The sequence below is a fragment of the Cebus imitator genome, unplaced genomic scaffold, assembly GCF_001604975.1.
Source record: "Cebus imitator isolate Cc_AM_T3 unplaced genomic scaffold, Cebus_imitator-1.0 Scaffold547, whole genome shotgun sequence".
In the NCBI taxonomy this organism is placed as follows: Eukaryota; Metazoa; Chordata; class Mammalia; order Primates; family Cebidae; genus Cebus; species Cebus imitator.
In genome coordinates, this window is record NW_016107862.1 from 772,045 (window position 1) to 790,065 (window position 18,021).

An 18,021-nucleotide genomic window follows, 5' to 3' on the forward strand; every position below is an offset into this window, starting at 1 on the left:
GTGTGTGTGTGTGTGTGTGTGTGTGTGTGTGTGTGTGTAGTGGTTATACCCTTGTCAGTCATGAGAAACCTTTGTTCCATTTTTACTTTGAGAACTTTGTGAAGTTCTTTGAGATAAAATTCGGGAAAATGTGGGGTTTGCTAAGACTGAGCCTCTAGGGGTTTTTCACTCTTAAACTAGTTCACTCTCAGCTTTTGACAGTTTATTCAAATTGCCATTTAAGTGTTCCTACCAGTTGCTGGTAAGCCGACCTCAACTCATGATCCTTTGTGTTAGTTTGTTTCTCATGATTTTGCAGAGGTGGTTAGACCTGTGACCTCCATTCTTTGATCTAAGAAAGGAGAGTTATTGATTTTTCAGTTTGCTCAGCTTTTTTTCTTGTTATAAAGATGGGTCTGATGACTTCTAAACTTTTTACATGAGAAAGCTGAAACTGGAAGTCCAATGGAAGACCAAGCCACATCTCAATTTAATTACAAAAGGTATCTGCCCTTTCCGTTTTGTTAGCTTTCAAGGGTACGTTTTTTTTTCTTAAATTGTGGTAAGATATGCATAACGTAAAATGTACCTCTTTAGTCATTTGTAATGTAAGTGTACAGTTCAGTGGCATCAAGTCTGTTCCCATTGCTGTGCAGCCATTGCCACCATCCATTTCCAGAACGTCTTCATCTTCCCCAACTGAAGCTCTGTGCCCATTAAACACTAACTCCCCATTTCCTCCTCCTCCTGGCATCTACCATTCTATTTTCTGTCCTTATGAATTTGACTAAGCACCTCGTATGAGTGGAATCACGGAATATTTGTCTTTTTGTGTGTGGCTTATTTCATTTAGCACAGTGTCTTCAAAGTCAGAAACACTTTTTAAGCAGAACCTTTTATCAAAACATATTAAATTCCTCTTCAGCATGTACCTAAGTTGTTAGAGTTGTCCTTTGTCTGGGCTCATGACTTGGGTCAGTCATAATTTCATTGATTTGTCTAGCCCCAGAAGGGAAGAGTTGGACATGGATGGGGACGGGGTTGGATAAGATGTTAGACAGTTTTAAACTATTTTAAAGTCAAATGTTTTATAATTTGTTCCAGGACTTGCAGAGTGTTCTCACATATTCAAATGAAAATAGTAAATACAGTTGGTGGCTAGAATGTGTACAGTATTTATCCTGTCCATCAGTTTGGGTGCTGAGTGTTAATAACCTGTCTCCTGAATAGATACTAGTTTTATACAGATGAAGATTTTCATTTGTGGTGGCATGGGGAGTGCCATGCAACTAGGGAGGATCTCGCTTATTATTGTAGCACTATTTGAATCTTAATTTCATCCTTTTTATTCCTTTTAGTTGAGATGATTTATGGCTTCTGTTTGAACCTTTATTCTTCCAGCCTGTCCACTGTGAAAGGGAGTCAGCTTGCCAGCAATCAGGAGCGGGTGTGCTCTAATACATGTAGGCCTGGCAAGACAGCTAACTCTTTGTTTGATCACTTGAGCCTGGGAGGTCAAGGCCACAGTGAGCCATGATCCATGCCACTGCTGTCTAGCCTGGGCGATAGAGCAAGACCCCGTCTGTCTGTCTCTTTTTCTTTCTCTCTAACCAGATAAATGTTTACATAGTTGTTTCACTTTGTTGCTAGATAATGTACTTTTCCTTTGGTGAAATATGAATTTGTTTCTTACTGTTTAGGTAAGTTTTCTTTATTGCTAATAATTATATTATGTAGAACATCTTTTTGGCAAGGCTGTATTTATTCACTATCTGATTATACTTAAACTTCAGGCCGGGCATCATGGCTCACGCTTGTAATCCCAGCACTTTGAGAGGCTGAGGTGCGGAGGTAGGAGGATTGCTTGAGCTCAAGAGTTAAAACACCAGCCTGGGCAACATAGCAAGTGAGACCCCAGCTCAAAAAAGAACTCCTGGTGATTTCAGATTGCCTTTTGCAATTGAGATTTATTCTCTAAGTACTTCTTTTTTTCCTATTTAATTTATATTCCTAGTGGAATAGGATTACTTTTGTATTTCCGAGTTTGAGGCTTTTGTCTCCATAGCAGTAAGTAGTATCAGATTAGTGTTTTTGAGTTTTTAGGTTTGCTTTTAGTAAATTAACACAGCAGATAGGGTCTGTTATCAGCAACGCTACCTGTAGCTCCCACTAAAATTCTCATTGAGGGCAGGAATGTTTATTCTTATTTACTGCTGCATCCCTAGAAAAATGGTTGGCACATGGTAGAGGTTCAGTAAATATTTAATGAATGAATGACTCTGTTTTATGAAAGCTATCAGAGTTCACTATGTTAGGGAAATTGTAGACTTGTATTAGTTTTGAAGACACTAATTAGGTTCTCTGATTTATTTTTCGTCTTTGTTATTGTTAAATAGAGACAGGGTCTCACTCTGTCACCGAGGCTGGAGTGTGATGGCATCATCATAGTTCACTGCAGCCTTGAACTTTTGGGCTCAAGTGATCCTCCTGCCTTGGCCTCCTGAAGTACTGGGATTACAGGTGTAGCCACCACACTCAGCTTCTTTCATCCTTTTGCTGACTAATCAGTTTAGTATTTTTAAAAACATTTCTATTACAAGGTAACCTAAGAAAAGATGATACATAGATTTTTATGAGACACCAACTCTTTTTAAAATTTCTTTAGATGAGGGTGTTAGCAAACATATAAGCCTATGATTTCAGTCATCTATACTTTCAAACATTTATTTTTACTGTCTTCTTCATGTAATTGTATTGTTTCTAGGAATGATAACAGATCATATTTCTTCTGTATTTATAACTCATGCACAAAAGGGAGTACATTGAAGTTTGTAAGTAAAATTTTTTATTTATTTAAGAAATACTTAGAGTACCTACTACAAGCCAAGCACACTATTCTCTGTGCTGGGAATACTTGTAAGAATGAAACAAACAAAACTTTCATGAAACTTACCTTCTTGTAGAGGAGATAGAAATTAGTAAAATGTAGAGTAAAACCAGAGTTCTCTTAGAGGATAGATTATTTTAAGTTATTTGTGTAGGCTGTAACTTTTACAAATAATAAATTCATTAAGTACCAGATTTTTTTTTATTTTTAATTTTTTTAAATTTTTTTGACGTGTGGGAATGATATTCTGCATGTGAGAACTTAGAACAGTGCAAAGCACTTTGATAGGAGCAGTTTTTGGTGAACAAAGATGATTCTTTACAGCCTTTGCTCTCAGGAGACTCACACAAGAACTGCAAAACCATATAAAGGTAACTCCATGCGGTATCAATAATACACTTTAAGAGTACAGAAAAGTTGAAGTTTCCTGACTGCTGACTGAGTCTAGGCAGAGAATAGGTAGAACAGAGGTATAGCTAAGCAAAACTACATATACGTTTGGGGAATGGTAACTTTTTTGGTATGGTAGAATCAGGAAGATGTGTGTTGAGATCTTCGGGGAATATCAGGAGCATAGATAAGAGTAAATTAAAGATGGATTGTTATCAGCCTGGGCAACGCTGTGAAACCCTGTCTCTACAAAAAATACAAAAATCAGCCAGGTGTGGTCTCAGCTACTTGGGAGACTGAGGTGGGAGGATTGCTTGAGCTTGGGAGGATGAGGCTGCAGTGAGTGCTGATTGTGCCACTGCACTCCAGCCTGGGTGACAGAGTGAGACCCTGTCTCAAAAAAAGAAAAGAAAAAATGGATTGTTATGCAGCAGATCTACAGATAGTCTTATTGGTAGTGGGGAGCCATAGATGACTTTTTATCAGGACAGTGGCACGATTACATTTCTTGTGAACATTCAGTGACTGTGGGAAAAACGGGTTAGTGGATAGAGCAGGAGGTGTGTAGAGACCAATACAAAGTATCCAAATATGTAGTCAAGGGGCAGGATCACCATTTTGCTTGGCCGGGGAGTGTCAGTTATCTTCTGATTCCTGTGAAGAGTGCCTCCTAAAACACAAGTCCATTATGTATACTGTGAATGGAATTGTCTCAGGTAACAGCCTTATAACCAGCAGAGATGAGATACTTAAGTTGAAGGTATTGAAAAATGAAGAAAAAGAAATGAATCCTAGAGAAGTTTCTAATTGATAGGATTGGTGGCCTACTGGGGATGGGAGTTTTGTGGAATAATAATTAAAGATAATTTGAAGTTTAAGGCTGTGTCAGGTGATGGTCTGGATGGCACTGTCTTTGTTTTGTTTTGTTTTGTTCGAGACAGTCTCTCTCTGTTGCCCAGGCTGGAGTGCAGTGGTGCGATCTCAGCTCACTGCAACCTCCGCCTCCTGCAACCTGCCTGAAGCCCGGGTCTAAGCTATTTCTTGTGCCACAGCCTTCCAAGTAACTGGGATTACAGGCATGTGCCGCCACGCCTGGCTAAGTTTTTTTTTTTTTTTGTCTTTTTAGTAGAGATGGAGTTTCACCATGTTGGCCAAGCTGGTCTTGAACTCCTAGCTTCAAGTGATCTGCCTGCCGCAGCCTCCCAAAGTGCTGGGATTGATTATAGGTGTGAGCCACCATGCCTGGCTGACACTATTTTGTTTTTATTTTTGCTGCTGTGTATCTGCTTTTCATCAGTTGCCTCATCCCTCATTGGTCCTGTCTTAAACATCTCTCCACTCCTAATTCAGTTTGTTTTAGACTAGATATCCAAGCTTATTAGAAGTATTTCTGAAACAAGGGAATTTTTCCTGGGGGGTACATTGAATAAAGGTTATATGGGCTTTAAGTATCCTAAAGTATAGGGATCTTGATGGCTGTCAAAGGAAATCATTTATTATGCCCCAGATTTAATTTTCTAGATAAATTACCTTATGTATTAAGTTTTGTATTATTTCATAATAACAATTTAGCCCTGTGGTTCTAGTTAAAACCTTTTATTATGGAAAATTTTAAGCACATCCTAAAATAAAGAGAATTGTATAATGAACCCCAATGTACCTGTCAACATTTTGCTGGGCTTATCTGTTCTCTTTTCCCCACACCTCTTGGAATATTTTAAAGCAAATGCCAGGCATATCCTTTCATTACAGATATTTGATTATCTAACAGATAAGGACTCTATTATTTTTTTTTTTTCTTAACCACAGTATCATTAGCACACCAAACAATCTTTACCCTAATTTAATATGATCTAACGAGATAACCAGTCTCGGTTCATATTTTCCTGGTGGTTTCAAAAAAGGCATTTGAAATAGTTGGATTGGTTAAACCAGGTTCCAAATATGTCTTGGGGTTATTTTAAAAATTGATATATAATTTTTTAAGACAGAATTTTGCTGTGTCGCCCAGGCTGGAGTGCAGTGGCACGATCTGAGCTCACTGCAACGTCCGCTCGAGGGTTCAAGGGATTCCCCTGCCTCAGCCTCCTGAATAGCTGATATTATAGGTGTGTACCACCATGCCCGGCTAATTTTTGTGTTTTTAGTAGAGATGGGGTTTTGCCATGTTGGCCAGGCTGGTCTCGAACTCCTGACCTCAGGTGATCCACCTACCTTGGCCTCCCAAAGTACTAGGATTACAGTCATGAGCCACTGCACCCAGCCTAAAATTGATTATTTTTTTTAAAGAGGAAATGAAGGCAGTGTGAAAACTTCTTAATATAAGCCATTCTAAGAGACCAGTGCTGTTTTGACAGTCATTCTACCTGGAACATAGTTTTGCTTCTCTGTGTAAGAAGATGGTAAAATAATTGGTGTTGATTTTTCTGTGATTTTAAACATTTTAGGAAATCTTTCTCTCTCTCTTTTTTTTGAGACAGGGTCTCACTCTGTCACCCAGGCTGGAGTATAGTGGCACAGTCTCAGCTCATTGCAGCCTCAACTTCCCAGGTTCAGGTGATCCTTGAACCTCAGCCCCCTGAGTAGCTGGGGCTACAGGAGTGCGCCACCACACCTGGCTAAGTTTTGTATTCCTTCTGTAAAGATGGGGTTTGCCACGTTGGCCAGGCTGGTCTCAAACTTCAGGCCTCAAGTGGTCTGCCCACTTCAGCCTCCCAGAGCGCTGGGGATTACAGGCATGAGCTGTCATGCCTGGCCAGGAAATCTTTCTAAAAAGGAGGAAAGTGAGTATGACCCCACTTCTTTGGTAGCTTAGAGAGTAGTAGTGTGATCTGATTTGAGAAGATGCACGTTTGGAGACTACATCTCTATAAGAGAAAGAACCCCACCTGAGATTTAAGGACTGCTTTGTATGTTACAGTGTTTTTTTTTTTTTATCTTTCTGAGTTTAGCTTCCCTGTCTGTAAAATAAAGAATAGGTGATTTTTTTGGTTTCTTTTATTTATTAATCGTGTTTTATTTTACATTTATCTTTGACTTTAACAGGATTCTCAAAGTTGGATTGGTGGAAACAATGAGCCATTGACAGGCTTTACATGGCGAGGTGGCTGTGAAAGAGAAACAACAGGCATACAAGTTTGGAATGAAGTATTTGTGATTGACAGACCTAATGGAACTAAAGTAAAATTTTGTTTATACTTTTCTACCCTGTATTCTTTCTTGGGCTATTTTCTGATATTAAAAATCAAAACAACACAGAACTATTATTATTTGATAACTTTAACATATGGGTTATGTCAAATGTATGAGATATAAGTATTTTTCTTGATTTACTGATTTTCAGATTTATCACTTGATTTTTTTAATAGTTATTTTTGGCAACTGTTTTACTAAATATTTTAAACTCTCGAATTCCTAGGTTGCTGTGCTGCTTATGGATACCCAGGGTGCCTTTGATAGCCAGTCAACTATCAAAGACTGTGCAACGGTGTTTGCTTTGAGCACTATGACTAGCTCTGTCCAGGTGAGACACAAGATTAAGTGGTTTGATCAGTTCACATAATTGTTTGGCCCCTCTTTTTTTTTTTTCCTTTTTTCTTTTTTGTGCTGGAGCTTCACTCTTATTGCCCAGGCTGGTATGCAATGGCACGATCTCCAGCTAACTGCAACTTCTGCCTCTGGGTTCAAGCGATTCTCCTGCCTCAGCCTACCAAGTAGGTGGGATTGCAGACACCTGCCACCACACCCGGCAAAGTTCTTGTATTTTTAGTAGAGACGGGGTTTTACCATGTTGGCCAGGCTGGTCTTGAACTCCTGACCTCAGGTGATCCACCTGGCTTGGCTTCCCAAAATGCTAGGTTTACAGGCGTTAAGCCACCACACTCGGCATTTGGCCTCTCTTGAAAATGCCGTTTTGTTTTTGTTTTTTGAGGTGGATTCTCAATATGTTGCCCATGTTGGAGTGCAGTGGCTGTTCATGAGTGTGGTCATGCACTCTCTAGCCTTGACCTCCTGGGCTGAAGTGATCCTCCTGCCTCAGCCTCCTGAGTACCTGGGACTATCAGGATGTGCCACCTTGTCCTGGCAAAATGCCTTTTGATTGAAGGGGAAAAAAAGGATTAAAGAGAGCTATTTACATTTCTTGAGAGCTATTTACATTTTTTATTGGTTATTTACATTTCCACGCATGGTGTTCTGGCTTAGGATGCAAAATTTTGGGATAGTTACAAAGGATACAGTAAACCAACAACCAGTCTCTTTGGTTTTTCATTATGGAATATATACTTTTTTTTTTTTTTTTTTTTAAAGGAAAAGATATCACATGTTATCTGTAATTGAAATCAGTCAAATGGCTACCAGACACAGTAATGTGGAGAGTACATTTTTGTTTTTTTTGTCAAAAAACCCAAGTAATTAAGTTTAGAATTCTAGTTTTCTCTTCCATATCTATAACAACTGGTACTCAGTTATTTGAACTAAAGGAGATAAAAACAGAAGAATTAATTAATGTTGAATTTAATATAATAATAAACAGGCTTTTTAGCACCTGCTTCATTTAGAAAGGGATAAAACTCCTTCTCTTTTTCACTTATATTCAAATTGTATTTGGTGTTCTGTTGGATTCTAGTTTCTTCAGGCTAGGCCATTTCTTTTCTGTATAATTTAGATGGATTAGACTGAATTAAACCACCACATGTCATTTGGTATTTCTTTACTTTTTCTTTACTGAGATCAACTGTGGCTGATACATCTCTGAAAAATGAATTATTGAAGTATGGCGGTTAGGCCCAGCTGATGATGGTGTATCAAGAAATATATTTGTAAATATTTTTTAAAAATGGGTATGTGATCCTCCCAAGATAAGAAATTGTTCTTATTGGTGGTGGATCATAGGTGATGCTGTCACAGTGTCTTGGATATTTTTTATGCTTTCCAGTAATGTCTGGAACATATGACTTGTCTCTCTAAGCTCCCATTTCCCTCCTTCCTCAGTTTGAAGTACCTAGCCATCAGAGTGGGAAGGAGGTTGGCTATTAACATGAGCTAAAAGAAGAATTCTCTTCAACTTAACTTCAGTTTATTATGGGTTGGGACATTTGTCATTACCCACTAGATGTTGTTGGCGACCCTCTGAGTCTCTTTTTTTTTCTCTGATCTTGCAAGATGGCACAACTGCAGTTTCCTTGAAGCAAGCAGAAGCCCCTCAGGTTAGCTGGCTGTAGAGGGAATTCTCTGTCTTAAAACTTATCCCTTGGTCCTTTCTTGTTTCTTTATTCAACTTTTTGATAGTAAGAGACCTGGTTTTGGACAGCCACTTAAAGCTGCGCATCCACTTTGTTGTCCGTAAAATGAGTTTTACTCATCTTGCCTATCTCGCATGCAGTTGTTGTGTGTAGTCAGAAATGAGATTTAAATGAGATAATGCATATGAAAGTGCTTTGTAAAGTATAAATACCAAGAAGATTAAAATTATTATTGTCTTCTTTCTTGCCTTTGAGGGAGGGTAATTTTCTTTCCTTATGTAAGGTATCTGACTGATAGATCAGTGATAATTTTATCTTCTTGTTATTTATTTCTTCAACAAATACATGCTGAGCACCTGTTACATACAGGACAGTATGCTAAGTACTAATGATCTAAGTTAAATAAATCCCCTTCTCTGCTGTTTGCAACCTGGCCCTGACAATGAAAGCAAAGGCACACATAGGTTGGTCATAGTGTCGGGGTTTATGTTTAAATCTAAAGTTTAATCACCTCAGCCATTAATTACTTTTTAAATTCTTGTTTAGAACTAGTAGCTAAGAATATCATTTTAGGATTGCTGGCCTAAATTGACTATATTCTTGACCTCGAAGAGGTTTAGCCAAAGTATCACTTATTTGCTGTCAGACTGTTCTGTCTTTGGAGTCACCCTGGTTCCTAAGATGTAAGTTATTTCTTAGCAGAGGTGGTATCTGTTGATGGCCACTTTTCTCCTGTGACAGTGTAGGTTACCTTCTAAAGATCTGTCGTAGAATTAATGGATGAAAATCCCCCTTTCCTGAAGATACTTAGACCCTCCTTTATCAGCTCTAGTTGCCTCCTAAAAATTCTGGAAAGAGCAGGAGTGCCACCTACTGTTATTTCTGTTAGCTTCCACAGGCCAGTAAAATCGTCATGTTGAGTGTAAGTAAAAACTGATGAGTAAGTAAACTGATGATTGTGAGTAAAAAGAGAACCACATAGAATTGATGGTAGTCGAGGCACCCGCTGAGTAACTGTATACTCTGATTGTACCAGGGAGGAATTATTTTTATAAACTATTGCCCCTTACATTCACTAATTTAGAAAAATGGTGGTGGAAATAACCTATACTTTTTTTTTTTAAGAAAAGATCATATCATAACTTAAAGAGCTTTGAGAAGGAGTAAAAGAAACCTACTAGATATTACACTTGTTTTTCTCCCACTTTTAGACCATGAGTATACACATATTCATGATTTTTACATATTTTACCACCACTGCTTCTTCCTTAATATTCTATCTTGACTATTGTTAAGAAAAAGAGAAAATCCTTTTCACATGTCACTCATCAAGATAGTGGTTAAATGATTCCTTTGCGCTGAGGTACAAAATGACCTGTGTTTCCACAACTAAAGTTATATACAAGCTGGGTATTCAGAACAAAACACTAATAAAAAACAAAATAAATTTTGTTTTAACAGGTATATAATCTGTCTCAGAATATTCAAGAAGATGATCTTCAACATTTGCAAGTACGTATTTTTTGTTTTTTGAGACAGAGTTTTGCTCTTGTTGCCCAGGCTGGAGAGCAATGACACAATCTCAGCTCACTGAAGTCTCCCCCTCCCAAGGTCAAGGGATTCTCTTGTCTCAGACTCCCAAATCGCTGGGGTTACAGTCATGTGCCACCATGCCGGGCTAATTTTGTATTTTTAGTGAAGACTGGCTAATTCTGTATTTTTAGTGGATACGGGGTTTCACCATGTTGGTCAGACTGGTCTTGAACTTCTAACCTCAGGTGATCCGCCTGTTTCAGCCTCCCAAAGTGCTGGGATTACCAGGCATGAGCCACTGTGCCCGGCTGCAAGTACATGTTTCTTAGAGAAAATGTGCCAAGTGTTGAAAATTTAATTCTCACTTTATTGTGAATTTACATTTGGAAACCTATAATACTGATAACACAATTGAATGTTATATGGGTTTAAACTGATGTATGACTTCTTAACTGGAAGAAATTTTGTATATACTTAGTGTGTTAGAAAATTAAATGTTTGGCTTTCAAATGGTTTTAAAGGTTCTGCCACCTGGAACCTTGATGTAGAACAGGTTAACACATGTCTTCTTTCAATCTCTTTAGAGGCATTATTTTAACTAACTCGATTCAATAGTTATTTACAGAGTATGGAAGACTTGCGATGGAAGAAATCTACCAGAAACCGTTTCAGGTAAATAAGTATTTTAACATTTTAAAGATTTGCCTGTGAGAAGTTGTGAAGCCACCGCAGTTTGTAATTTTGGAGACACCAGGATATTACAACAGACTCATCACTAGCAACAGACTGAGTGCAGTTGAAATTAACTTATGGTAATGTCGTCATCAGCTTACTTACCAGTAATAGGCTAACAGGATAAATAGAATAAATTAATCTAGGCTAATTCTGAATACTTTCATTTAGATTAAGGGGAATAATGTTTCTCTAAATAGATGTTATTCTAAAACTTAAGACAATAGGAAATATAAGACAGTCATGCCAGTTTTTTAAATATGTGATAACTTCAGATTGTTACAGGTTTTTTTTGTGGCTTACTACAAGTTGTAGTTAGTTCTGTTAATCTTTATTTTGGTTTTATATAGAAAAGTTCCAGATAGTTTATTTTTTGAAGGAAGTGATGTGTTTTTTTTTTTTTTTTTTTTTAAAATAATTTTTTTTTTTTTTTTTTTTTTTTTTTTTTTTTTTTTTTTTTTTTTTGAGACAAGAGTCTTGCTCTGTCGCCCAGCCTAGAGTGCAGTGGAATGATCTTGGCTCACTACAACCTCCACTTACCATGTTCAAGCGATTCTCCTGCCCCAGCCTCCCAAGTAGCTGGGATTACAGGCACTGGCCACTGTACCAGTGCCTGCAATTAGCCACTGTACCTGGCTAATTTTTTTTTTTTTTTTGTATTTTTAGTAGAGATGGGTTTCACCATCTTGGCCAGGCTGGTCTTGAACTGCTGACCTCAATCCACCCGCCTCGGCCTCCCAAAGTGCTGGGATTACAGGCATGAGCCATTGCGCCTGGCTGAAGGTGTAATTTATAAGTTGCCATTAATACTATTTGGTGAGCTGCAGTTATAATAGGAGAGCATGACTGTACCATGTTTGCTCCTAATTGTGTGTGAAGCCCTTCCTGTATGACAGCATTGCTACTGATTGCTAGTCTTAATGGGTTTACATTGATTCTGTCTCACTCTTGTCTGCCTAGAATGGTCACCTTTATTAAGTAGTTGAGCAGATTATGCTTTCATTTTTGGATATATGGGTGAAATACACCCTATTTGGCCTATCAGTTTTTTCTGAACTGGGGTAATTTTGCCACCCAGGGGACATTTGCTAATGCCTGGAGACATTTTTGGTTGTCACAGTTTTGTGGGGGAGCTTAGTGCTACTTGGCATCTAGCACCTAGAGGCCAGAAATGAGGTCCGACTTTCTTCAATACACAGGACAGCCACACACAACTAAGAATTAACTGACTCAAAATGTCAGCAGTGCTCAGGTTGAGAAACCTAACCCTTTTTGAGTAAAAACATCCTGTGAAAATGTCCTTATTGACACCAGATCTATAATCAGTCTAGATAGCCATCTAGAATTAGTTGGTCTTGTATTTACACAACCATGATTTAAAATTATGATCTGTGTGTCCTGATACACCTGTTTTTCATTTTTAAATATCCTGTATTATTGCTTGTGGTGACTCTTTCTTTATATTTAATGAAGGTATCCAATGGTGGCGATTGCTTGGTATAAGAATGTTGTTTAAGTGGGTCCTTGATATAACCATGAGCAGTACTGACCATTTGGTTACTATAACTTTTGATCAGGATTGTTTAGGAGAGTAAAGTAGGCTTCAATTGCTAGAATTGTGATTTTTTGGTAAACTTTATTGTAAAATAAACAATTTATATTTTTTCTGTGTACAGACATTAATGTTTTTGATTCGAGATTGGAGCTATCCTTATGAACATTCATATGGTTTGGAAGGTGGAAAGCAATTTCTTGAAAAAAGATTACAGGTAAGACCCTGTTTTCTAAAGAGGAGAGCATAAGCACCAAGCCAGGTGAAGAGGTGGGCTGTTTGGACTGCTATTCACATTAGCAGTATCTATATGTTGTTGGAATAAAGTATTCCAGGTTAGCCCAAGTGGCTCTGTTTGTAGTTGATGAAAAGTAAAGTGGTTGCATTCCTACCAAAGAAGACAGTACCCTTGAATCAAAATTAAGGATCATGATCCTTTATTCCTAAAGGTACCCCGCCCCCTCCCATGGAAGTACTTACCTATTAGTGTTTTATCACACTGCCTAAAGAACTATTTGAGACTAGGTAATTTATGAAGAAAAGAGGTTTAATTGACTCACAGTTCCACAGGCTTAACAGGAAGCATGACTGGGAAGCCTCAGGAAACTTAAAATCATAGTGGAAGGTGAAGGGGAAAGCAAACACCTTCTTCACAAAGCAGCAGGAGAGAGAGAGAGAATGAAGGGGGAAGTGCCATATACTTTTTAACACCCAGATCATGTGAGAAATCACTGTCACGAGAACAGCAGGGGGGAAGTCTGCCCCCGTTATTTAATCACTTCCAACCAGGCCCCTCCCCTGACACATGGGCATTACAATTTGAGATGAGATTTGGGGACACAGAGCCAAACCATATCAGTTTGGGTAACCTGCAGGTCAGATACTTAAAGACTACCCCATTTACTCACATACACAATGGATACATAAAGACCCCTTTATTCATAAGTAGGCGGGTGCTCCCTTTGGTTAGTAAGGTTTCATTTGTCTATGGGAATGATGCGTTTGGGTTTTCAACCACGTTAAAGACTTGGGGTATGATACAATTTTTAAAATTTAAAGATTTTTTTCAATTAATTTTTTTTTTTAATTTTAAAATGAGGCTAAAACCAATTCAACGTTCTCAGGTTATTTGAAAGGCATTTCCAGACACCACTTTTGGAAATAATTTGAGTCATCAGCGTTTTCTGTCTCTGGTTTGTTCAGAAGAAATGAACACAAAGCACAATAGACATACTAAATAATTATAATTACATAACAGAATTACGTAACTCAAAGACAAGAAGGTTTTTAAACTTCTCATTGAAATATGTTATATATATATTCAAAAAATTGCTCAAATCATAAGTGTATAGCTTAATGAATTTGTACAAACTGAACATAGCCATTTAGCCAGGACCTAGAAGTACCCACCTCCATACACCAACCCTCCCCCAAAACCCTCTATCACTATCCTGACTCCTCACAGCCGTTGTTTTTGTACTTTATATGGATGGAATCACATATAGAATATATTTGTTTGAGTCTAGCTCTTTTGCCTAATATTATGTTTCTGAGGTTAATCCATGTTGTTGCATATAGTTTAGTTCATTTATTCTCATTGCTATATAGTATCCATTGAATGAATAGACAACAGTTTTTCCATTCTGTTGTTGATGGAGATTTAGGTAGTTTCCAGGTTTTTATTATAAATAGCACATACTTTGTTAAAATTCTTTTTCAGAAGAGTGTTTAGGAGACCATGTGAGTCATATTGGGATAAATGAGTAGTTATTTAAAATGTTTCTAAGTTTAAGATTTCCCCCCCCAATACATGCAGTTTCCCTTCTCAAAATTATCATAACTAGCATAAATCATAAATAATCATGTTGAAAGAGACCTGAAATCCTAACAAATTTCTAAGGTTCTCTGTATTGGACTGTAATTTTTCATCTTAGCTTTTACTTTGCTCAGGGGCTAAACTCTTTATTTGTAGGCAAATTTATGCTTTTTTTTGTTTTTGTTTTGTTGCTCTTGTAAGTACTTTAAATTCTTAATTTATTTACTGGTGCATAAGGCATAGCCATAACTTGTTATTAGGTTGTTAGATACTACGATTAACTATATTATTTGTAGTTTGTGCTATTCCAAGCAGCTTACTTAGGAAAAACATCTTTTTTGGTTGAAGAAAATACGGGGTCAGCTGGGCGCAGTGGCTTACGCCTGTAATCCCAGCACTTTGGGAGGCTGAGGTGGGTGGATCACCTGAGGTCGGGAGTTTGAAGACCAGCCTGGCCAACATGGAGAAACCCCGTTACTACTAAAAATACAAAATTAGCTGGGTGTGGTGTCGCATGCCTGTAATCCCAGCTAGTCAGGAGGCTGAGGCAGGAGAATCGCTTGAACCCAGGAGGTGGAGGTTGCTGTAAGCCGAGATTGTGCCATTGCACTCCAGCCTGGGCAAGAAGAGTGAAACTCCGTCTCAAAAAAAAAAAAAGAAAGAAAAGAAGATGTGGGAGTCTTAACAAAGTGGTCAGAAATGGGTCTTCGTAATTGTAAAAATAGACTCCTCTGGAGTAGCATCTGAGTTAAGTGTGCATGCATGTGAGTCTGTCTGTGTTTTTTGTTAAAACATTTTCTTTCTGCTGTTTACAACTTCACCTGTCTCCCTCTGCCCTCAGGTAAAACAAAATCAACATGAAGAGCTTCAGAATGTAAGGAAGCACATACACAATTGTTTCTCAAATCTTGGTTGCTTCCTTTTGCCACATCCTGGTCTTAAAGTTGCCACTAATCCTAGTTTTGATGGGAGATTGAAAGGTGGGAATTCCCATTCTTGCTAAAATCAGAACTTACTTATTAGAGGCTGAAAGTTTTTAAAGAAAATACCTGACGCCTTAAATTTCCTGTCTGTTACTGGAGAATGTTTGGATGCATTGTTCATGTTGTGATTGTAATGCTCTGTGGTTTCTCTAGCATTCTATTGATTTATTTGCAGCTGTCTAGCCTATTGATTAACCTATTTTATGTCTGTTGCTGAGCACTGATGTCCTGAAAATTCCGAAGGCTGATGAGAGCATTTCTTTTCAACTGATTGCAGTCTGCTAAAATGCTTTATCATTTTATTATATTGATGAAATCAGATAGATATTTTAAATAAGTCTCTGTTTCAGGAGTGATAGTATGTTTATTTATGTTGTGAGATTATTTTGAGTGTGATGGCAGAATGCCTGGGGATTGACAAAACTTTTATAGTATGGCTGGTGAAACAAAATCTAGTAGTAAAATTTAATACAATTTTGTGAATTGTTTGCCTCTTTTGAAAAGGACATTTTCGTTAATACTAAATGTGAAATTTGCCTTGGTAATCCACACATTTATGTTTTATTCATTACTTGAACAGCACTGTTACTGGGGGTTGGGGAAAATGAGCTAGTAGAGTGGGGGGATTATATTTTTTCCTGTGAGATACGGCATGTTGGATGAGGTGTTTTTTTTTTTTTTTTTTTTAAATGAATCCACTTCAGTAATAGATACCATGTATTCTTATTTCATAAAACAGAATGTTATGAAATCTTACCAGTGGGAACTTAATTTTTTTGGACTAATATGTTGCTCAATTTTGTGTTCTCCAGATATTGATGAAGACTTTAAACGAGAGCTTCGAAATCTGGTTCCTTTGCTGCTTGCCCCTGAAAATTTGGTAGAAAAAGAGATAAGTGGATCTAAAGTCACTTGTAGAGATCTCGTAGAATATTTTAAGGTAGGTGAGCTCTTAAATAACGACTTTGTCTAAGATAGAAACGTAGTTGATTTAAAACTCATCTGTATGTATAAGAAATTGCTTGTCTTTATTTTAAAGCAAAGAAGAGTAATATTTGTAATTTATTTTTTCTGCCTTGAATTAGATGTATTTGTATTTAAGGATATTTCAAAGATTATAGCAGATTTCTGTCTCCTGGATGGTGATTTAATTTATCTTACTTTTTCTCCATCTCAGATACGGAGAGAACAAGCCATTCATTGTGCTATAATGCTACTCTGTCATTTGTAAATGATGATAAGAATGGAAAGCATAATTTTACATCTTAAGTTCTCATGAAAACACTCCCCAGAGTTCTGAGGACTTGATAAGAACAGCTGAAAGTATTTATATTGGTTCCTGAGTTCAAGTAAAGTGTTCATAGGTTTTTTTTCCCTCTGTTCTTCTCCAGTCTTTATAGCATACCTGCCAGAACAAGACCATTGTGGAAGGTTGTATTATTTGTAGTTTTAACTAAGAGTATATTTTTGTTCACTTATTGGATACTTGATAGTCACTCTCATATTATCTTTCTTTAGTTATGAATGAATTTTTTAAAATTTATTTTAATTTTTAATTTTTTTTTTTTGAGACGATGTCTCGCTCTGTCGCCCAGGCTTGGAGTGCAGTGGCACAATCTTGGCTCACTGCAACCTCCGTCTCCTGAGTTCAAGCGATTCTCCTGCCTCAGCCTCCCGAGTAATTGGGATTACAGGGACGTGCCACCACACCTAGCTAATTTTTTATATTTTTAATAGAGACGGGGTTTCACCGTGTTAGCCAGGATATTCTTTACCTTCTGACCTCGTGATCCACCCACCTCGGCCTCTCAAAGTGCTGGGATTATAGGCGTGAGCCACCTTACCTGGCTACTTCTAATTTTTAATTTTTGTGGGAACATAGTATATATACTTACGGGAAACATGAGATATTTTTGATACAAGCATACAATGTGTAATAATATCAGAGTAAATAGGGTGTCCATCACCTCAAGGTTGTATCCCTTCCTTATGTAACAGACAATCCAGTTATGCTCTTTCAGTTGTTTTTAAATGTACAGTAAGTTATTATTGACTGTAATTACCCTGTTATGCTATCAAATGCTAGATCTTAGTCTAACTATATTTTTGTACTCATTAACCATCTCTGCCTCACCTCCACCGTCTGACTACCCTTCCTAGACTCTAGTAACCATCGTTCTAGTACTCTGTATTTACGAGTTCAGTTGTTTTAATTGTTAGCTCCCACAAATAAGTGAGAACATGTGAAGTTCATTTTTTCTGTGCCTGGCTTATTTCACTTAACATAATATCCTCCAGTTCCATCATGTTGTTGCAAGTGACAGGATTTCATTCCTTTTTTTTTTTTTTGAGATGGAGTCTTGCCCTGTTGCCTGGGCTGGAATGCAGTGGTGTGATCTCGGCTCACTGCAACGTCTGCCTCCCAGGTTCAAGTGATTCTCCTGCCTCAGCCTCTCGAGTAGCTGGGACTAGAGGCGCCTGCCACCATGCTTGGCTAATTTTTTATATTTTTAGTAGATATAGGGTTGCACTTTGTTAGCCAGGCTCGGCTCGAATGCCTGACCTTGTGATCCATCTGCTTCGGCCTCCCTAAGTGCTGGGATTACAGGCATGAGCCACTGTGCCTGGACCAGGATTTCATTCTTTTATATGGCTGCATAGTACTTCATTGTATATATATACCACATTTCTTTATCCATTTGTACATTGATGGATACTTAGGTTGCTTCCAAATCGTAGCTATAGTGAATAGTGCTGCAGCACACATGGAAGTGCAGATGTGTCTTCTATATACTGATTTTTTTCTTTTGGGCTTATACCTAGCAGTGGGATTGCTGGATCATATGGTCGTTTTATTTTTAGTCTTTTGAGGAGCCTCGATTTTTTTTAATTTTTTTTTTTTTTTT

At 37.7% G+C, this 18,021-nt stretch overlaps 1 protein-coding gene across 5 annotated transcripts in view; it reads left to right on the forward strand.

Moving 5' to 3' along the window:
- The window catches only part of ATL2 (atlastin GTPase 2), a 70,395-nt gene that overhangs the window by 41,434 nt on the left and 10,940 nt on the right, over positions 1-18,021 (forward strand). For all 5 annotated transcript variants that reach the window (XM_017515326.2, XM_017515327.2, XM_037733784.1 and 2 more), the window contains exons 3-9: positions 6,302-6,436; positions 6,675-6,779; positions 9,961-10,011; positions 10,648-10,704; positions 12,441-12,533; positions 14,974-15,112; positions 15,928-16,055. In XM_017515326.2, coding sequence (XP_017370815.1) covers positions 6,302-6,436; positions 6,675-6,779; positions 9,961-10,011; positions 10,648-10,704; positions 12,441-12,533; positions 14,974-15,112; positions 15,928-16,055 — 708 coding nt within the window. The remainder of the gene's footprint in view (positions 1-6,301; positions 6,437-6,674; positions 6,780-9,960; positions 10,012-10,647; positions 10,705-12,440; positions 12,534-14,973; positions 15,113-15,927; positions 16,056-18,021) is intronic.